This window comes from Hipposideros armiger, unplaced genomic scaffold (assembly GCF_001890085.2).
Source record: "Hipposideros armiger isolate ML-2016 unplaced genomic scaffold, ASM189008v1 scaffold_96, whole genome shotgun sequence".
In the NCBI taxonomy this organism is placed as follows: Eukaryota; Metazoa; Chordata; class Mammalia; order Chiroptera; family Hipposideridae; genus Hipposideros; species Hipposideros armiger.
The window spans coordinates 1,270,502-1,293,827 of record NW_017731446.1 but is presented as its reverse complement, the minus strand read 5'-3'; the positions used below and the strand labels follow the sequence as shown (position 1 = coordinate 1,293,827).

Sequence of the window (23,326 nt, the reverse complement as noted above, 5' to 3'; positions counted from 1 at the left end):
CCTCCCCCCCCCCCCCGCCCCGCCCTGCAACTGGACTTGGAGCTGATGGGTCCTGGATAAAACACCATGTTCCCCTTCTCCAAATCCCCAACTGTTCCCTTCCCCAATTCCCCAATAAAATCTAAAAAAAATTTTAAAAGAGAGAGAGAGAGAGAACATGAAAATAAGTTTAGAAGGATGAACAGCTATTTTAAAGTGTATGGTATCACAGATGACTTAATAAATACATTTTTAATTTGTTTAATTTCCTCTAACATATAAAATTACTATTTAGTAAGAATAATTATTCTGCAGTAGAAATTGAACAGCTTCACCTTTTTAAGCTCAAAAGTGAATGACCTTAAAAACAAAAAAACTTAGCCTCCCCACCCCCTTCCTTTTTCTTTTTTTCTTTTCGGTGAGGGAATGGTTGTTTAGTGAAATCCAGCTAGCAAAGATAAGTCGCCAATAAACTTAGAGCTTCTTCACATCTTATCTTGATTTGAGCATTGTGAATGTGACTGCATTGCTACAGAGTACGTGCTTAAGTTTCTGTTGTGGTGATGGTTTTCTTTCCTGGTTTATGTAATACCCCGTTCTCTCTCATTGTTAATACAGAGGCAAAAGCCCTTCTGCACAATGAATCTGAGAGTCTCAACTACTAGAATCACCAAAACTTGTGATTTGTTTTTTAAGGCTAATCCTGCGTTTGAGAAGATTTCCATCTCAGCAGCACTTTTCTTTTAAAAAATATAAGATACACAAACTGAATGGCCATAAAAGTGAAAGATTCGGAATTCTGATCTGTTTACTTCTGAGCATTTCATTACAAGAAGCTTAACAATGGAGTAAGTGCATCAGAGGAACTGAAGATCAGTGTTATCTCTCCCATATGGGTGCTCTGTGGAAAATGTTTTCTAGAACTTGAGTGAAATGAAAGCTTATTAGAACATATACAGTCGTAGGGAGCATGCTCGTGGTTTATTAATAAAAGTCTCATGTTAATTATCTATGCACATGCACATTTAAATAAGCACCTGATCATAGTGTAGGACTAGAATATCTTAAACATTGTTTTCTGGCTTAAGCTCACCAGAGGCTTTCCAACAACATTAAACTTGTTTTTGACGATTATAGATTGTTCTGAGCACAACTGTACATTTTTCTATGCAAAAGAATAACAATGTCCAGATTTTTTATTCTTTGGAACTGTTTGCTACAAGGATGCAAAACAGCTGAAGAAAACAATCTACCGAATTTTGTTATTGTAAGTGTGATTGTTTATGACTTGAAACATCTCTTTGATAAGCTTTCTTCTATTTTCAATATTCCTTGGGTGTCATATATTGTTTTTACATAATTTGTGATGAGTTATACCAAAGAGTCAAATTAAGTTTAAGCAGATAAATATTTGTGAGTGTTTGGAATGTTTGCCTAGAGGAGCGTAGGGTATAAGGTGAACTTTCTTAAGTTTCTCTGCATAAAGATGGAATTCAGGCTATTTTCTATTGTCAGACATTTAGCTTTGTGAGAACGGGAATATAGGTTTTATGATTCGATTTTAGCTCAGGAGAATTTAGGTTGCAGTATAAATTACCTGCCTTGGGTCTGTCTACGTACTAGTTTGTGATATGTATCCATTATTTTTAGCTCATCATTCTGTGTCATCATCTTTTGTGGATTAGTACAGAAATCAAGACTAGCTTGACTTTTACATCTTGTTTTTATCCTGGTAAGGATTTGTAGCTCTAGTGTTTTACTCAATAAAATCAATTAAATAAATACATTTTCTCGTTTAGATGAGTCACACTTTGGCACATCTAGACTAACTTTACAGAGTAGTTATTTTTTACTCTTAGTGGGATTTATCTAAAATAGAGGTAAAATAAGAACTAGCTGCCATTGAAACTGGAAAAAAAAGTCTGCAAAAGGCATTGATATTTGTATAAGCAATAAAACATTCTTGTGTGTCTCTACTACTCAAACAAAACACTTCACTTTTGGTTACCAATATGTAGGGTTTTTTTGACCCCACACCAAGTAATTCTCTGGGATACCAGTTGGATGTCCTAAAATTTAATGCAATTCTGATGCTATCTGAGGATAGTGTCAGATCCCACAGGTTAAGGACTCAGTCTCATAAGAGTGCCCCTCCGCCCCCTTCAACCACCTATAGCAAGTCCAGATTGTCACCTGTGCTTCTGACCAGCTAACTGGCCATAGATTAGAGGTCCCCCCACAACCCAGTCCTCGGGTTTGATTAATTTGCTAGCATGGCTCACAGAACTCCAGAAAATATTTTACTTATTAGATTACAGGTTTATTACAGGATATAACTCAGGAACAGCCAGGTGGGAGAGATACACAGGGTAAGGTATGTGGGAAGAGGAGGTGCAAGTTTACATGCTTTCTCCCAGGACCTCCATGTGTTCACCAACTTGGAAGCTCTCTGAACTCCATAGTTAGGGCTTTTTATGGAAGCTTCATTACATAGGCATGATTGATTGAATCATTGACCTATGGTGATTTGAACCCAATCTCTAGTTCTTCTGTCCTTTCCCAGGATTGAGACTGAAAGTTCCAACCCTCTGATCACCTAATTGGTTCCTCTGGCAACCATCTCCCATTCTTAGGTTACTTAGAGTTTTCCAAAAGTTACCTCATTATAAATTCAGGTGTGGTTGAAAGGGGCTTGTTATGAATAATAAGATACCCATTTCACCTTTATGTTCCAAAGCTATTTCAGGAACTGAGAGCAAAAGACCAAATATTACAATATAACAAAAGATGATCCCATTCCTCTTACCCCTTAGGAAATTCCAAGAGTCTTAGGACTGTTTTATAGGAACCTGGACAGCAGACCAAAATATGAATGTATTATAAATCATAATATCACATCAAAACCCATTCTTTTTGTGTAATTTGAGTGTTTTAAGTGTATATTTTTCTATAGCTACTGTCTTTATCTTTCTCCTTAAATATTTGTACCGTTGTAATTTTTTTCCTTCTTATTTGTATCTCTTATCATTCACTGTCTGTGGCTTCACAATTCTGTATTGTCCTAGTACCATTTTTGAAATCACAGCTGGAAGCTCTGAAAAACATTTTGACAAAGGAAGACTGAATTGCGACTTAAGGCCAACAATAAGCTACAGGGACAAAGAAGTTAAGAAATTAATATTATTTCAGATATATGTTTGTATCCTTAGTCCTTCAGAGAATTGTTGAAACCAAGAATTAAAAGTCATCTCTTTTCTTTTCTACACAATTAGAAGTGTAAAACGTTGTACTTGCTTGTGAATCTACTACTTTAAAATTTTTTGTGAAACTTTCATAGACTTGTTTACTGCCTACCATCTTTCAGGTTTTCAGAGCTCTCACAAACAAGTATTTTCTTCAGCATATCTAACCCAAGGAAAATTTTTTTTAATTTTTATGTTTATCACATAGTATAAAACTTTTTTAAAAAGCTATATTAAAGAGTTCTAATAACCTGAACTCTCTGTCCTATTTCCTACTTCCCTCAAGCAACCATATTTAAACTTCACTTTTTATTCTGGAGCTTAAATATTTTCTAAATAAATAGTTTATGCTATTTTTAATGTTTTAAGTATCTGTTGATTTCTTACAATGAAGATGATGATTTAGATATCTCTTCTGCCCACATCTTACTAAAATTTCAGCTAAATTTCAACAGACTATTTACAGTATGCCGATATAAATTCTTTACAACTTGCACCTTGTAGTATATTGTGATTACATTTCCCTTTAGATACCTTTTTTTTTGGTCACTGGAGTTAATTGCTTCCATTTTTATTGTTCTTTAAAACTATAATTGAGTCATCTCCAAATTCTGAAAGAACTACAAATCTCTCAGTACTTTCAGAAACATCATGTACTCTTCTCGGTTCCATCTTTTTCTTAGTGGAGCCCTCATTTTCCCTCTGGTCTGAATTAATTGCTCTGCAAGACTATTGCACACCATTTGTCTTAGGACTCCTTCATCTGTTAATAAATAACAGATCCCATTTCTTTAATTTCATGTCATCTTCTTTATTGGTTTATTCCTTTCTTTTCATGAAGCGTATTTTCCAGGCTCCTTAACAGTATAGTTAACAGACCCTTCTGCACAATGTAAGAAATCGTTCTATAGCATTCTTGGAAACATTCTGGTAGGAGGAAAGGATGAGATAAAATGACAGTGTCGTGCTAAGTAAGGAGGAGAGTTGAGGTCCCTATTTAGTAAAACCACTAGGTCCTAGAGCTGCATCCAGGTTCCTGTGATGTTTTAGAAGCTACACACTACTGAAGCTGTAGACTGTAAATTCCATGGAGTGCCAATTACATACATGATGCCTGTGAATTTGGACACTAGTATACTCTGAGCACCTGGCTGCCAGGGTATATACATCTGTGGAGGATTTCAGCAAATATCAATTGGAATAGTATTAGTTTTGTTTACTCTGTATACAGTTTTCATATGTATTTCCATAGGTTAGTTAACAATTGAGCTTTAAAGTGATAATATAACTGTCCCTGAGGTTTAAAACATTGTAGAAATAAAATATATAACAATAGGGCCGGCCGAGTGGCGCGATGGTTAAGGACTGGCTTGGGACGCCAGAGGGCCCCGGTTCGGATCCCACATATGAGGGCCAGTGACACTGCCCTCTGCAGCTAAGATGCTGAACAACAGCTCAACCTGGAGCTGGGCTGCCGTGAGTTGCCGGCGACGGCGTAGGCTGCAGCCCCTGCTGCAGTGGGTTGCCATGGGCTACCATATGTAGCCAGCAGCCAGCGTGAGCGGCCGTCCAGAAGCCGGCGACTGATCTGCCTTGCCTGGGAAAAGCACAATGATGGTGCCAACTTGGGCCAGTGAAGCAACGTCCTCCACAACTAGACTGAAGACCAAAAGGACAGCAACTTGTCTGTTCCCCTTCCCCCAATTCCCCAGCACTGTTCCCATGCCCCCCAATTCCCCAATAAAAATCTTAAAAAAACAAAAAACCCCCAAAAACCCCATATATATATGTATATATATATATATATATATATATATATATATATATATATATATATATTTTTTTTTATATATATAAAACAATAACAAAGAGGATGTGGGGAGGGTTAATGGAGTTAAATTGTTAAGGCCTTGGTTTGTTTGGAATGTGGTTGAGGTAGACTGTAATAAGTTAACAATGTATATTATAATTTGCAGGGTAACCACCAAAAGAATAACAGGAAAATGTATAACAAACTAATATAAGAGATAAAATGGAATATTAAAAATAGAAAAGAAACAAGAAAAGAATAAAGGAATAAAGAAAACATGGGACAAAAGAAACACATCTTCCAGCACAGCACACAAGATGAAAGTAAAAAGATTGGAAAAGATAATACCATGAAAATACTAACCAAAAGAAAGATGATAAAGCTATGTTAATATCAGATACAATAAGGCAAGAAGTATTACTAAAGATAAAGAATGACATTTCATAATGCTAAACGGTTCTTTAAATAGGAAGACATGACAATCCTAAATAACCCTCTCTTGTTGCTTGGTTTGCTAACGATTTCATATGTGTGGTCTTCGCGTCTTTTCTTTTGACCAGTGTTATCATTTGATGTCATTTTTCACTGCCAGAGATATTTCTGTAGCCTGTGAGGAAAGAGTCGTTCCTTTGTCTCTCTGACTGTGGTAATGTTCATGTTCAACATACTCTGGGCATTGTAAACAATTGCATGGTGTACCATTTAGAGAACAAAACCTCAGACTTAACAATTATTTCATTTAGTGTTGTAGTTATTTTTAATGGAATTATTGTCCTTTAAAAAATGCCAAGTATGAGAAGTACAATTTAGATGAGGACTAAAGAAGTTGATTATATTTTAAAGGATTATTTTTTAACATTATGTGATTATGAGTAAAGAGGTATTATGAAGAACAAATAAAAAAGGAGCAGCTATCTGTTCATTTATAAGGATTATTGGCAATAAGCCAAACTTTTTTGGTACTAGGTTTTTAAAGCTCTACAGTGATATGTCATTGTCAAAACTTTTCATTTCTTTCTGGAGAAAATGCTCTATTATTTAGAGAATATTTCATCTTTCTGGAAAAAGGCATCTGTTGGTTGATCTCCATGGCTAAATGCAAGAAAAGGAAAGAGTGATTTAAGGAACCAAAAGTGCCAGGTCAAGGGGCATACTTCGAAATAGAAATATAGTTAGTTTCATTTTTGCAAAAATTGTGGTAAAATGCACATAACATCAAATTTACCATTTAAACATATTTAAATGTACATTTATTAGTGTTAAGTATATTCACTGTTGTGAAACATCTCCAGACGTTTCCATCTTGCAAATTTGAAATTCTGTACCCATTAAAAACCTTTCCTTCTTCCTCCTACCCCCAGCCACTGGTAACCACCATTCTGCTTTCTGTTTCCATGAGTTTGACTACCCCAGCTACCTTATATAAGTGGAATCATACAGTATTTGTCATTTTCTGACTGGCTTATTTCACTTAGCATAGTGTCCTCAAGATTCATGCGTTTTGTAGCAAGGATTTCCTTCCTTTTTTAAGACTGAATAATATTCCCTTGTATGTTTATATACCATGTGTTGTTTTTCCATTCATCTATCAATGCATATTGGGTTTGCTTCCACCTATTGTGAATAGTGCTGCTATGAATATGGGTGTGCAAATACCTCTTTGAGACCCTGCTTTCAATTCTTTTGGAAATAAACCCAAAGTAGAATTGCTGGATCATGTGGTACTTATATTTTTAATTTTAAGAAAAACTACCATACCATTTTCCCACAGCAGTTGTACTATTTTGCAATCCCATCAACAGTATGTAGGGATTGCAATTTCTCCACATCCTTGCCAACACTTATTTTCTGTTTTTTGGGTTGTGTGGGTGTTTTTTTTAAAGATTTTTTTATTGGGGAATTGTGGGAGGGGAACAGTGTTGGGGAATTGGGGGAGGGAAACAGACAAGTTGCTGTCCTTTTGTTCCTCAATCTAGTTGTGAAGGACATCACTTCACTGGCCCATGCTAGTATTATCATTGTGCTGTTCCCGGGGGAGGCAGATTGGTCACCGGCCTCTGGATGGCCACTCATGGCGGCTTTTGGCAGCTCACACCGGCTGTCAGCTGCTCATGCTGGCTGCCAGCCACACACGGTAGCTTATGGCAGCCCACTGCAGCAGGGGCTGCAGCCTATTCCTTTACCGGCGACTCACAGCAGCCCAGCTCCAGGTTGAGCTGTTGTTCACCATCTTAGCTGTAGAGGGCAATGTCACTGGCCCCCATGTGGGATCTGAACCTGCTGCTCAGGGCTGGCTTCCCAAGCCAACTCTTAACCAATGCGCCACTTGGCCGGCCCTTTTTGTGTGTGTGTTTTTTTTTTAAAGTAGTCATCCTAATGAGTATGAGGTGATATCTCGTTGTGGTTTTGATTTGCATTTCTCTCATGATTAGTGATGTTGAGCATCTTTCCATATTGTTTCTTGGTCGCTTATATGTCATCTTTGGAGAAATGTCTCTTTAAGCCCTTTGCCCATTTTTAAAATCAGGTTGGTTTTTGCTGTTGAATTGTAGTCATTCCTTCTATATTTTGGACATTAACCCCTTATCAGATATATGATTTGCAAATATTTTCTTCCATTAGGTTGCCTGTTTGCTCTTGTTGATTGTGCCCTTTACCACACTGTTTTGATTACTGTAGCTATGTACTCGCAATATGTTTTGAAATCAGGAAGTGTGACTCCTCCAACTAGTTCTTTTTCAAAATTGTCTTGGCTTTTTGGAGTTCCTTGAGAATCCATATGAATTTTAGGATAAATTTTTCTATTTCTGCAAAAGGTGCTGTTGGAATTTTGATGAGGAATTTGTTGGATCTGTAAAATACTTTCAGTGGTATGAACATGTTGTTATTAAGTCTTCCATAAACACAGCGTATCTTTCCCTTTTACTTGTGTGTTTTTTAATTTCTTTCAGCAATGTTTTGTAGTTTTCAGTGTACAAGTATTCCTAAATATTTTATTGTTTTTGATGTTATTTTAAATGGAATTGTTTTCTTAAATTCCTTTTCAGGTAATTCATTGTTTTTAATCCACGCAAATCTTTTGATTGAGGAGTTAAATCCATTTATATTTTTTAGAACTGATTTCTTTTTTAGAGCAATTTCAAGTTTACAGCAAATTTGAGAGGGAGGTACAGAGAATTCCCATATGCTACCTGCCCCAACGTATGCATAGTCTCCCCCATTATCATCATCCCCCAGACCAGAGTGATGCATTTGTTACAATTGATGAACGTATGATGACACATCATAATCACTCAAAGTCCATTGTTTACATTAGTGTTGTACAGTCTATGGGTTTAGATAAATGTATAATGACATGTATCCACCATTATAGTATCATTCAGAGTATTTTCACTGTCCTAAAAATCCTTGATGCTCTGCTTGTTCATCCCTCCCTCCATCCCCAATCTGTGGCACAACCGCTGATCTTTTCACTGTTTTCATAGTTTTGCCTTTTCCAGAATGTCATATAGTTAGAATTATACAGTATTGAGCCTTTTCAGATTAACTTCTTTTACTTAGTAATATGCAGTTATGGTTCTTCCATGTGTCTTCATAGCTTGATAGCTCATTTCAGTTTAACGCTGAATAATATTTTATTGTTTGTATATCCACATTTTATTTATCCATTCACTTTACTGAACAACATTTTGGTTGCTTCCAAGTTTTGTCACTTATGAATAAAGCTGTTGTATACCTCTGTGTTTAGGTTTTGTGTGGATCCATTTTGTTAATTATTTCTGTATATCTTATAGCTTTTGTCCCTCCTTTTTTTTCTCACTGCTTTCCTGTGTGATTTCTTGATTTTTTGGTAGTGATATGTTTTGAAATACTTTTTACTTTCTTTACTGGATGAGGTTGGACAGTTAAGCTCATGAACTTGTTGCAGCGATGTTGCTAACCTTTGTTTTGATATCAGAGGGATTATTCATTATGAATTTGTACCAACTGGACAAACAGTTAACCAAGTTTACTATTTGGAAGTGCTGAAAAGTCTTCGTGAAAAAGGTAGATGACCTGAACTTTTCGCCAACAATTCATGGCTCTTGCATCACGACAATGCACCAGTTCACAGGGCACTGTCTGTGAGGGAGTTTTTAGCTAGTAAACAAATAACTATTGGAAAACCCTTCCTACTCACCTGATCTGGCTCCCAAAGACTTCTTTCTTTTCCTGAAGATAAAGGAAATGTTGAAAGGAAGACATTTTGATGATATTCAGGACCTCAAGGATAAGATGACAGCTCTGATGGCCATTCCAGAAAAAGAGTTCCAAAATTGCTTTGAAGGGCACTGGTGGTGCATAGCTTCCCAAGGGGTGTACTTCAAAGGTGACCATAGTGGTATTCAGTAATGAGGTATGTAGCACTTTTTGTAGGATGAATTCGCAAACTTAATTGTCTGACATCGTGTATTCTATAGATACTTTCTTTGTGGTTATTTCCCCATCCACTCTGGCCTCCCCACCCTGCTTCAGCGTCAATGGGTGCACCAGGTGCCACAGTTTCCTACTCCTCTCACTGGACTCCTGTCTTGAGTTTACAGTGTTCCCAGGTGCTGTTGCTTCTTAACTGTTCTGAGTTTTCGCAGTGGTATTCTGATGTAGATATTGTTAACTCATTGTCAATGTGGGAAGAGAAGGGCCTGTATCTTCCTAGTCTGCCATTTTACTGATAGCAGTCTCCCTAGTATCCTTTCATAAGACATGTAGGTAAAAGGGAGTCATAGATGTAATATTTTGAACTTGAATAAAACATTTAATTTTGTCTAAAACAGAGAAAATGAAATCTAAAGTTGTGATAGCCCAATGTTAGAGTTTATGTAATATTTTATATTGGAATAAATAAATAAGGTAATAGAACAGTTATATATCAATCCTATCAGATGAGAGACCATGTTTTCTTTTAAGGTTTTCAGGGCATTCCACAAATATTTATTAAGTGTCTACTATGTGTAAGGTACTGGGAAATTGTGATACACAAAATATAAGATGTAATCTTATATCCGCCAAGGTACTCATTTTTAATTTGATGAAAGACAACCTTCATGCATAAAAAACTAAAAAACAGTACAGGCCCTAATTTGCAAATGCAGAAGTATAAGATCACTGAGTTAAGCAGAAACAGAAATGACAGTGAGTTGAAGTGGACAGGGCTGGCTTCTAAAGTATGTGAATTTGGGCTAGACCTTGAATGGGTAGTAGGATCATATCTTAGTATCCTGAAGAAAAAAATACCACACATCCAAAATTAGACATGTATGGGTAGTATTGTTTGTATTAGCAAATATGTAGAAATAATCTAAATGGTCAATAAGAAAATGGCATACTGTGGAATACTGTGCAACATTTAAATAGTGGAGATCCATATGTACTGACAAAATTTTCTAAATAAATGGTTGACATTTTTTTAAAAGTGTGTCTTAGTTCATTTGGGCTGCTATAACAAAATACCACAGACTGGGTAATTTATAAAGAACAATTTATTTCTCACAGCTCTGGAGGCTGGAAGTCTGAGATCAGGGTGCCAGCATGGTTGGGTGAGGGCTCTCTTTGGGGCTGCAGACTTCTCATTGTATCCGCACATGGAAAGAGCTAGGGAGTTCTGTGGGTTCCTTATACCAAGAGCACTAATCCCATTACATTGGGCTTTATGATTTCAACATATGAATTTTGGGAGGACATGACATTCAAACCATAACAAAAGTTTTAAATAATATGTATGTGAGTTTGGTTAGAAAACAAAGCAAGCTAGCCTACAGGTAATACTGCATACTTTTATAAGTAAAATATAAATCCAAAGTAAAGGAAGGATAAACCGATAACAGTGATTATAGTATTTAAGCATTCATAAATTACTCATGTAATTAAACATAAAGAAAAATCCCAGATGAAAATTTATCAAAGCACTAGTAGTGGTTACTTCTGTATGATGATGTTATTAACAAAGTTTCTTATTTATATTTTACTGTATTTTCTAAGTTTTTATAAGAAACATTTTATCAGAAAATGTTAAATTATAAGGAGTCATTTATAAATGGGAGATAATTGACAAATAGTTAAAATTAATTCTTACAAAATGGCATAGAAGAACAAGTAGCATTTAATTAGGTGGAAAGATCAAGGAATTTGTGGGTATGGGAGATGGTTGAGGGAGAGAGAAGGAAATCCAGAATGTCTTAGGAACTTAAAGTTTTATAGAGCCATCAAGCCACTGCTTTATATTTTAAAGCCATTCATTCAATAACTATTTAAGGGCCTAGAAAGTAGGTGCCAGAATACCGCTATGAGCATATTAGGTCCCTGTCCCTAAGGAACTTATGTTTTGATGAGGGGGATGCAAACAAAGAAAATACAATACAATATAGTAAGGAAGAGTCAGTTGTTAGGCTGGAGAAAGGAGCTGGTGAGGGCTGACAGAGAAGGCTTTCTTCCCTAAAGGAACAGAAGTCTAAGCTGAGATTTAGAGTTAAGTTCAAGTAGTGTGAGCTATCTAGAGAGGGAAAGCAGGGACCAGCACGTGAAACACCTTGTAAATTATTTTAAAAACTTGATTTTATAGAATTTAAATATTTTGTATAATCATATTAGTTAGGCACTTAGTAGGCACAAAATAAACTCTTTGCCCATCTTCTTTCTTCCCTTCTCTCCCTCATGTATTCACAGCAGGTGATTGATGTATGGCATGAGGTTTTTTTTGGAGGAAATTAATGCAAACCCTAAAACGTTGCTGATGTAAAAGGAGGCAGCCTTAATTTAGCATATTTGAAAGAGCCATGTCCAGTTTACCCAAATAAAAACGTTATTTGACATAGTTGGCTGCTGTTTAAATCAACCCTCAAAATGAGTTACTTATGGAATTGAATGTGATGAAGTATTCAAATTATTTGATCAACAACTTTGAACTCCTTACTACTTAATAAATAAATTGTACTACTTTCAGGGGTATTTATATTGACAGTGGCTTGGAGTTTTGTAAATAACTACACAAGTTACTTCATCTTAGGTAGATAAAATGTGGTATCTGTTGTGGGATTCCCAAAAGAAGTTTGTTTCTGCAAGACAGAAATCTCATGTCATTTAAGGAGCCTGAATTGCCACAGAGAATCCTGAAACTGGCAGCACTATTTACAAAACTTTTTGAAAATAGATTTCCTCCCTCTTTGTTTTGAAGGTAGACAATATTAAAAGAATCATAACTTCTGTAAAGAGAGAACTTATCACATTATTATTTATAAATGATGGGCTAGTCCCATTTGGACAGTTTAAAGAAAAATAGTTAACAAACAGGTACAATTTAGAAAGGAATAAATGAATTTTGTTACAATCTACATTCCCATTTCACAAACAAAATAATATTCTGAACACCCCAGGCTTATAACATGTTGCCTCGTTAGCGTGGAAAAACAATTTACTTACCACTTGATTCATACCTCTGTGTCTTTAATTTGTGTTTTTTTCCACTGCATGGAATGCCTCCCCCCACCTTTTTCATTTGCAGTATTCCTATTCAACTTTAAAGACTCCAATTTTAAGACTTAATTGTCCCGCAGAAAGTTCATCACACTCCCTCCTTTGTGCTGCTGCTGTCCCTATTATATTGCACTTGCCACATTATGTTATCACTGCTATTATAGCATTTGCCACATTTATGACAATTGTTTTAAGTTTTCTATTTCCTTCCTAGATTCTAATATCCTTACATAAAGGGAATGTATCATTCCATGTCAAGTGTCTGGCGTCATAAATGCTTGTTTAGCATGAATGAAAGGGGGCTTTCTGAAATGGCGTGGTGTTGCATAATGAAAGCCTATTAAAGGTTAAAGGCTTATAGTTTTATTGATTGACTGGTAGCTGGCACTGCGCAGTTACTTCTGGGTTATCACAGAAAGCTGGTTAAAACCCACAGTGGTGTTTGAACAATAAGATTTATTTAATATAACTCTTACAGGACTGGATATCAAAGAGATAAGGAAGGAACTGTAAACGTACTACTACTTCAGGTGTGCCAGGCTAGAGGGAAACTGACTCATAACTTAAAGTATAAAGGTTCAAGTTTTTAAAATGGAATAATTCCTCAGTTTACAATAAAATTTACTACCTGAGTATCTTAAGTATTATTCTTTTTTTAGAGCATTTTAGATTATTAAAAATAGGAAGAAGCATGATATGGATAGAAAAAGCAATGTAGTGAAATCTGGGTATTTGGGATTCTAGTCCTGACTCTAATACCAACTCCGTGATTTGGGACAAGTTTGAAAACCTCTTTGAACTTTATTTTCCTTCTCTGTAAAAGTGTACTTTGTGGCACATGATATTCAATAATAAAAACTTTAATATCTACTTATTTAAAAAATGTTTATAGAGAATTTTAAGAATGAGACTGGTGCAAAGGGAGTTTTGAATATAGAAACCATCTAAGTTGGGATGATTGTTTAAATTTCATAAGTATTCATCTATTTGTGATATATTTTTTTAGTGATAAAGCAAACCAGAAAACAGGATAGTCCTACTTTTGTAAAACAAACAAACAAACAAACATGTATATGTTTATACATGTTCAGGAAAAAATACAGTAAGATAAAATATTAATGTTACCTCTAGTGTGGGGTTATATATGATGGGTAAAACAAGGAGAATAAAATAATATTTTCCCTTTTTTTCTACATAATGAAGAAAAACTTAAAAGACTTTCATAAAGACCATTTGTGGCTTTGGAAGTAGATTATTATTTTACATACAAATAAAGAAAATGTATTGGGGACTGGGGCCAACATGTCAAAGACAGGCTTTTTTTTTCTGTTTCCCCCTTTTACTAAGAACTGTTAACCGTGGTAGAAAGAAGACAAGAGCGCTTAGTGATTAATGTTCAGCTCTTAAGTTATAATAGGGACAAGATTCTTAACATGGGGTCTATGGATGAGCTTTAGGGGAATCCATGGATCATTTGAAATTGTATAAAAAATATTGTGTATGTCTATTCATGCATTTCATGTATGTCACTCCAATGACTGAGTCCATAGCTTTTCACAGATTCACAAAGAGTGCAAGAAAGGATTGAGAATTCCCTAGACAGTTCTTGTCAGCCTCCACATAGAGTATAAGAAGATGTGGGTTTTCAGTCACAGATTACTGAAAATCACATTGTTTATTTCGGTCCAAGAGTAATAAGGGAATGATTAAAGAGATGTGAATTTTTCTCTAGGTTGTGCATTTCTATCTTTCCTGCTATTCTTTTGTAACCTTTGATCTTGGTCTCCTATTTTCATCCAAAAAGCTGCCAGATTCCTCAAAACAGAGTAAAGAGGATCATTTCAGTTTTTTAGGTTTTTGTCAAGGAATGAATTTCAATCATGCACTCAAGTGATTTTTAACAAGTTTTGTGTCATTTAAACAATTAGAGTTTTATTTTTATTTTAATAGACAAAAATGAGTTAAGTTCCATCTTTTTGAAGACACCATCCTTTTTAATCCATAAGTCTTTTTTATGTATATCTGGAACTCTGAGGATTTATACCCTGTTCAGTTCATGATTGATTTTTAATATGTACCTGGGTCTGTAGACTTTTGACATTTTTTTCTAATTCCTTTTATCGTCCTCTTCCCTTTTTGGGGGAGTGATGTGGGATTAGAAATAATACAACAATGATCTGGTTACTTATATCAGAAACACCTCATGTCTATATTTAAAGACAGTATGTCTTTCTATAAGGAATTTCATTATTTCCACATTGGCATCTCATTAATTCTTCCTGTATTCCCAGGAAAAGTTTTCTGAGTACTTGGTTTCATTCTGTGTAGGGGAAAAAAATGGAGGTATTGGTACTCTTACCATTTAAAAAACAAAGAAAGCACAGAACTCAGGTTCTCGGTCAACCTACTTTTCACCTGGAATTAAATTTCAATCAGTTAGTTTAAATATTAGGTTACATTGCATAGTCTGAACCTAGATGTGAAGGAGTCTTCACTTTCAGTCATAGTTGTTGATCTAAAAGTTTTTTTAGTTTAAGAATTTCACAAAGAGTTCAGTTAAATATGTTCAATCCTTTTCCATTTAAGGTTTTCGGAATAAAAATTTTATATATACATTTTGGTTAGAGTAATTTTTTACCTTGGCATATTGTTTGAATTTGGTATATATTTTCTACTCTTCCTAAGGTAGTGTGAAGTATGTGTGTGTCATTTTAGGTGAATTGTTAAAAATTGTACATCATATGTGGTGATAATTGGAAAGCAATAATAAGTGATATTAGCATAGTTAAGAATAACCATTGCATAAAATCTATTTTTCTTTTTAAATTCACTTTTCTTGCCTGATGAAAAAAAAATTAGTAACACTATATGGTTTACTTGTAATAATATTATGAGAAGATTCTTGCTTTACTTATCTGAACAGTTGGGATATTAATACAGATTTCACAGGGTTATTTGAAAAATCACTGGGATGATAGATGTGAAATGCCTAACACAGCGACTGCACGTAGTAGGGTCATCCCACCAAAGGCTGTGTGCAGCATAAGACGTGTAACCATGCTTACAAGGAGTTGAGAATCACGGGAGCAGGGAAGGATTAATAAATGCCAACAAGTTCTGTCCTGGTCAGTTATTAAATTCATTTGGAAGTAATGGAAATTCAGAGAGGAGCATGTAGAATAGAAAGTTTCATTAAATGAAGCTTTAACCTTAACGTTGGTTGTCTGGAAGCAGAATCAAATAGATAGGAAGAAACTAGCAAATGATAGCAAAATATTTTTTATCTTTGGAACTGCCTTCATGATTGCCATTTTTCATACCTCTTTACCTGTATTAATTTACTCTTAAGTTTTTCTTTTTGTGTGTAGATTTTTAAAAATTACATTGTTCTAATGAGAGAGGGCAGTCACCTCAGGAGGCAGCTTTAATTTGTTGAACTTCCTAACGAAGTTGAAGTCACCCTCAGAGCTTGCCTGTCTGCACCTGACATTCCTTCCCAGGGCGGACCCCTCCCTGTGAATAAGAGGAAAGACTTGGCCAATTACTGTAGACAAAGCCGGACAGCTGCCGAGCTCAGTTGGGAGGAGTTTCCTTCTCTGAGCAGAGCTGGTACTGTCGGGGGCTTTTTGCCACGTTTTTTAATTCACACCATCTCACCCAGTGGATTACCTAAGGTGGAGGTTGAGAAGGGGTGTTATAATTTGCAGGGGACCCTCTTTCACTGGGAGGACGTTAAGGTGGGAGGAATTGTTGCAGTTGCCAGTTTTCTACTGGAGGCAGAAGCTTTCTGACCCTGGCTCGCCACTTCTCCTCCCACACAGACCAGAACATCAGGTCTGTCGTCCCCGGAGTTCAGGTGGCACCACCGCGGCATCCTGGGCTAATGGTTTGGTGGAAAGGGAAGGGGTGGTCCTTCTGCCTGGACCCCTCACGGCTGACTCACAGGAAGTGCTAGCAGAGCTTGGCACTGGGCGACGCACTCCAGGATTCTGCCCCTCCCTGCCGCGGTCCACCCGCCCAGCTTTGCAGTATCTCCCCATACAACAATGAAGTGGTTCCAAGTTTGCTAAGACTCCCAGGGAAATTCTTTGGACTTCTGTGACAGTCTTCAAAATGTTTTGCCACCGACTTTTCCAAGAAGCTGTTTTTTAAAAAACCAGCCCCCTTCGTGGAATTGCTTTGTCTGAAGATTACTCAGGGTGACCATGGTCCAGCGCTTTAGCCTGAGGAGGCAGCTATCCAAGGTGGGTAGCTTTGAGTAGCCTTATGTGTGTGTTTATGGAAAACTCTCACTAGCTTTGACATGGCTTCCTTTTTCTCTAGAACTGTTCTGTCAAGCCTGCCTTCCTCTAGCGCTAAGGAGGGGTTGGGGGAGGAAGCGCTGCCTTTTGTTCTTTTCTCTGACAGACACAAAGGTTTAAGGCTGACTGCACTGGCAACCCCAGATTTTGTTCCCTTAAAACTAGAGCTGTCATCTGTGAATATGGAGAAAGTTGTAGTTTGCTTCTCATACAATTTCCAGAGGGTGTGCGTGAAAGAGAGAATAGTGGATTAAAAGTGCATATTTAATTAGCAGTTAATCCAGCAGCTTGTTGACCAAGATGAGAAAACCTTATTGGTCTGTTGAATCAGTGCTTTCATATAAAATTTAGCGTTAAACTGGAGAAAACTAAAATAAAATAGTTCAATAAGCAAGACTCACATGAAAATGTTAAAATGAGCGGCCGTGTTAAGAAAAGAAACTCGCATACTTAATGAAGGAGTGTGTGGAAAGCAGTAACCAGAGGCTGAAATCAATTTTTAACAGAGTTCTGTTTGATAAACAGGCTTCCTGTGTATAGCTTTGGTGGGAAAGTTCTTTTAATCTAAGAAAATCATGCATAAAATTAAAAAAAAATGAAGCCCCTTTTGAAGAGGGGCTGCTGATTTTATGAATCAGTCCTGGCAGTGGCCAGCCTTTTCTTGACCTAGTCTTTGAGCTCTTTTTAGCAAGTGCAGAAACTAGTTTGGAAAGAGGTGTGCTGAGAATTGAGCTTGATTTCAAAAACCATTTTGTTCTTTGAAAGCTGTTTTAAAAATATAGCAGTTGATGGCTAAATTGTGTCACAGTTCATTCCCTGCAGACAGAAGCTTAAACGAATAGTAAATCAGTAGGCAGTCTTTACTTCCTTGATTGTTAGAATTGTTAAATCCTAAAATGTGTTATTATCATAAGGGAAAACCTTATTTAGTTCATCATAGATGACTTCAGTGTAGAAAGTGTGCACTCAAACAAAAATGAACAAAGCTCTTGCCTCCATCTCCATGTCAAATTTCATCTTTTATCTTGGGTCTCCAAGCCTAACGGGAACTTCTTAGGTGTATTAAGATAAATCTGACGTGCTTTCCTTCTTACTTTTTCAGGTGGCAGGGAGGGTGATAGAAAGCCCCCAAATTTCTCCTAAACAATAAATCATTTTTGTTTCTACTTCAACAACCTCTAGTTCATGTATTTTCAAATATGTAGTACATTTAAAAAGCAGAAGATGTGTGGATTGTTAGGGCGGTGACATTTCTGCGCAAGAGTGTCTGAAATAGCTGAGAGCCAGGTGATAATTTTCTAAATAGAAAATAACTGCATTCTAGGTATTTTGCTACCAATATTTCTCTCCCGATTATTTTTTAACTTAAACTACTCTTTTCACTGTATGCTACATGTATGACTGTGATTTATAGAAAAGACACTTTTGGGCAACTTAGGAGCACATCTTATCTGTAACGTGAAGAAATAGAAAGTACATTATATAAAAACACTCAAAGACGTAACCTCTTTTAATTTCTTTTTCTAATGCCCCTCTCCTCCATTTTAACGTGGTTTCTGGGTACTAACTATGCTGGATGTATAAACAAAAATCTAAGGAAATTTGTTTTCTATCAAATGCCCTTAACATAGTATCTGTTTCAGTAGTGAATTGAAAAAATAATATTCTTAATTTTTTTCAGTCGGTATGGCACTAAATATGAAGGAGAAACTGAATAGTTATGTCCATAAGTTTTTTTGTTTGTTTGTTTTAAATTGCAGTGAATGCACTGTGTCTCTATTCTGTTCGTTTCGGCTAAATCCATGTTAACCTGAGAACAGAGGACCTGTCGTACCTTAATGTATGGTATTTCTGGCACACATTGAACACTTAAAGTGAAATGGGTATTTTGTAGGTCAAGAACAGTTGAACAATCGCAGTTTCAAGTATTTAGTAACAAGTATTTTTGCAAATAAGAGTGATCTTAAGATCTCATTTAAAAAAAAAAGACAATTACCTATCTTGACAAAAAGAAGTACTCATGTGATCATCTTTAAATTCTGTTGGAAATTTTCTGAAACTATTTATAAACGTTTCCAGTGACTTTAGACCTAGTATCTAATTTAGATGCTTTTTATTCTGAGTTTGATATAGTCATGTTTACTCAAACTGGATATTTTCCCTAGAATATTCAAATGATTCTTCTAGGCTAATGGATGTTCACATGTGAACTAAGTAAAAAGAAGGAAGTAAATTAAGAAATAGATGAAGTAAAAATTTTCATTTTTAGAGAGAAATGCTTATACTCTTTGACGAGATCCTAGTTACCTGACTCCCAGAAAAGTTCTGTCTTTTCCTTGCCACTTTAGATTATTTACTTCCTTTATTTTCTCACATGTGACTTCAAAAATATTCACTAAGGAAAGCTTTTTTTCCCCTGCCTTTTAACTTAAGTCCTCTGCATGAGCCAGCCAAAATAGCCTGAAACCTGACAATGTGGACATTTCATTTAATTCTCTTAATGATTCTTTAAATTAGGTGGTATTGGCTTCATTTTGTCATTAAAGAAACAGGTTCAGAGGAGTTGAGTCTTTTGCCCAAGATTAGCAGGAGGTAGAGAGTCAGGTTCAAACTTAGGTATAACTCCAAACCCATTTTGTTTCCCCACACCAATTGCCTCTATAAACTGTTTGTTTTTTTTTTAAGTTGGTTTCAGGTGTACAACACAATGTAATAGTTAGGCATTTACACCCCTCACAAAGTGATAGCCCCCCTCCCCCAATCTATTATTACCCCTCTGACATTGTATATAGCTGTTACAGTTCCACTGACTATTCCTTATGCTGTACTCTACATCCTGTGACTATATATATATATATATATATATATATGTATATATATATATATATATATATATATATATATATACACACACATATATATATATATATTTATATACACATATATATGTTAAATTCATTATTATTATTATTGACATTCATTATTATTCAGCTTCAGGTGTGCACTGCAGTGGTCAGGCACCTACACTGTCCATGAAGTGGTCTCCCTAAGACAAGTGTCCCTCTGAGCCTCTATAACTTTCGATGTATCAGTCATTCTACTCTCATGGTCTCTGATATTGCTCCATATGTTTATCCATGCTTATAGAAAACAGTATAGTAAATAACTTTGGCAACTTCCTTAGAACAGCCTTTTCCCAGAGAGCTGAAATTAGTATCTAATAATAGGGTTTAGATTTATTGGTAAAACTTGGTGTTTCCCACAATTAAAGTTGTTTTCTTTAGCCAAAGAATCATCAACTGGAATAAATAAAATGATTGATTTAATAAAGCTATATTAAATTTAGTTGAAGCTTAACTGCCTCTTAAAATTTTTCTATTAAGGAGGAAAATTTACTCTTGGGTTTCTATAATTTTTAAGGGATAAAATACAGTGAGTTAGACATTCAGAAAGCATTGTCTTTTCTCACTCTAGCTCAACCCCCACCACACACATTTTTTAAATGCATAATAGGAAATCAGTTTTTTCCTTCTTTTTCAGGAACTTCAGTTTTTTAGAAGGTATGATTAAAAACTGGGGAGGCTTTGAAAAAACAGTTTTAAGATTGATTATTTCATTAAAATATTATACCTTTTTATTTTACTTTTGAATGGTAGTCGTTTTCATAGTTCAAAAATTACCTAACTGAAATCTTGCTTCCAACCATGTCATTTCAGCTAGTTCATATCCTTTTCTCCACAGGTAACCAGTTTCTTGTTTATCCTTCTATTGTTTGTTTACATATGTGTAAGAAAATGTGAACATACATTTTGACCTTGCTGAAATGAAAGATAAATGCTATGCAGTTTGTTCTGAGATAATAGCTTGAACTTTAATTTTCTGGGTAAGAATTTGAATAGTTATCTCAGTTTGGGGTTCACATTTTCATGGGGGGCTTACTTTCTTTAGGATAGGTATAGCCACACAGAATCCACTTTCTATATCAAAGATAATTAGCAAATCAATGATGACTTGATTCTTTTTCAGTCATCCTCATTTTCTTTCCTACTCAGTTTTGTTATATTAAAGTTTTTCATATGACTACAAAAATATAGAAGATAAAAATCATGCCCATATGTACCTGGGTTGGCCTGTGAAGAGATTAATGGCCAAAAAATAGGAGTTGTGGTTTTTCCCTCCCAGTTCTGCTGTTGATTTATTGAAATCATCTAATCCAGACTTGTAGAGCACTTGAAAACATTTTTATCTAAAAATATTATTCTTGCCTTTTTTATATTTGATAGCATCCTGTTATTTAGTAGCAGTTTGGTATCAGCTTAAGAAACTTACAATTTAGAGAAGTGTTCATCATAATTTGAATTCTTAATAAAAACTGATTTTTTCAAAAGTAGTTTCCTTTGAGTTTCTACCCGATTTCTTTTGGGTTTATGACCTGTGATAATATACATGACTGATTTGATCTATTTGTGAATATATTCATATTAGTAAAAGGAATAGGGATCTCTCATTTCCATCTTAAGTAAATTAAATATGCTCTTTTTAAAGTGTTTTGATGGCTAAAATGGTAAATTTTATGTATATTTTACCACAATTTTTAAAAAGTATTTTGAACCCCTTTAATGATAAGTACTATATGGATACAGTGAGGTGATATTCTATGTAATTAATTCAAATACGTAGGCAAGGGAGTCAGTACAGGATGGATTCTTTTAAATAATAAAAATGTATACAGCATTTATTTTTTATGCTTTTTTAATTAATTAATTTTCTCTAAGTTACCTCAGACATTGACTTGCTTCATACTTGGAAATACAATGTTTTGCATTTATATTTTGCTAGCTGTTAAATGTTACATCTTCCAGTTAATCATTAACCCACTTTCAGGAGGCATAAATCAAGCAGTGGTGTCATCAGCATTATAGGATCATTGTGATGTATTACATAACCAAAATAGGAAGACCGATGATGTTCTTCTGTTATATGAAATGAGACCTTTAGTAAGATCAATTTCCATGTATTGTAGATGTGATGGGAATAGGTAAGGAATAGAGAATGACTTTCCTATTCAAATTTAATGGCAATAACATGTTAAAATAGAGAAACTAATTTAGAAATATGTGTATTATAACTCTGAAATATTTTTGTGATATGGATGCCAATTTAAATTTTAAAAATAACAGTAAGTTATTGATTAGATCTGAGAGAGTGGAATGTGCTACTGATATTTAAATCTCCTTGGAAGTGTGTTGCCTCTTGAATTTAAGGTGATGGTATTTTTATTATTTTGTCATTCTATAAGTATTTTTGAAAAAAGTGTTTTCTTGGAAACTGTACTTTGAAACACGCACACACATTCCCCACCCCACCCCCCTTTTAAAATATATGTATATACATAGGCTGTCTTTGCATAGGTAACAGTGATTGCCTCTGGGAAGAGAGTATGGGAGACTTGGTTTGAGAGTGGGAGGGAGACTTGCTTTTGAAAACTTCTTACCATGTTTGTACACTTTCTTAAATAATAGCCTTAGTCAAATATGTTAAAAGTTCTCAGTGTAGAAGTTAATTTCAGGTTCATTATTCTTCAGTGAAAAATATTGCCAATTGTTTACTTAAAGGTTGATAATTGAAAGATGATATTCTTCTGGGCTTGGTATTTTATCCCAACCATCCATGTTATTTACAGATTGAAGATAAGCTTTTTGTGTAACACATGAGTTTGTAGTATAGAATTACCAACCCTTTAAAAATTCTTTAAATGGACCTCTTTGGAGCAAGTTAACAATACTACTCTGAAAGCACATTTTGAGAATGGTGTATAAAAGCAAGAACACATTTCACTTGGTTATGCCTATACATGTAAGTTGCATTTAATACTTAATATGAAATATTCTGATTTATTTTTAATCATTTTGGCCTATATGAGAAAATGAAAAGAATTTACTCTTTTGGACACCCTAGGGTTAATTAGGACCTAACTTCTGCTACATACTTGGGCCCGTGACAGAATCCTGCAAAACATGTTGAATAAGAAGAAAACAGTGCAAATGGAACTTGCCTGTGGTAGCACAGGAAATCTCCATTAAATCCCAATCTGTTCCATCAAATATTTTGTAAGCAGCAGATTATTTTGTCTGTTTTTATTGGAAATTTAATGTTTCAGAAGAATCCATCTTAAAGCCAGTGGTATCTAAAGTCCAAAGATAGCACATATAATAAACATGTATTTCATAACTTTTCATTTAATAAAGTTTATCTCAAAGGTGTTTTGTCACTGAAGTTAAGTAAACTATGGCTGGTTATGTGACTTTGGATAAGTCGTTTGACTTCTCTGAAGCTTTCTCTGCATCTGAAAGGTGTTATCTAGGATCCCTTCAGAACGTAAAATTATGCAATGATCTGTTTGGGGTCTGGGTTATATCTAGTGCTATGAAAAATTACTTTAGATAACAAACACCAGAGAAAACATCCTGTTTTATACCAGGAGG

At 35.2% G+C, this 23,326-nt stretch overlaps 1 protein-coding gene across 14 annotated transcripts in view; it reads left to right on the top strand.

Moving 5' to 3' along the window:
* TMCC1 (transmembrane and coiled-coil domain family 1) overlaps positions 1 to 23,326 on the top strand; it is a 222,694-nt gene that overhangs the window by 83,548 nt on the left and 115,820 nt on the right. The window contains exon 1 of one of the 14 annotated variants that reach the window (XM_019646018.1): positions 16,124 to 16,784. The exons of the other annotated variants lie outside the window; for them this stretch is intronic. Within the exon in view, the coding sequence (XP_019501563.1) occupies positions 16,746 to 16,784 (39 nt within the window). The 5' untranslated portion in view covers positions 16,124 to 16,745. Of the gene's footprint in view, positions 1 to 16,123; positions 16,785 to 23,326 lie in introns of those variants that run through there. 14 annotated transcript variants of the gene reach the window in all.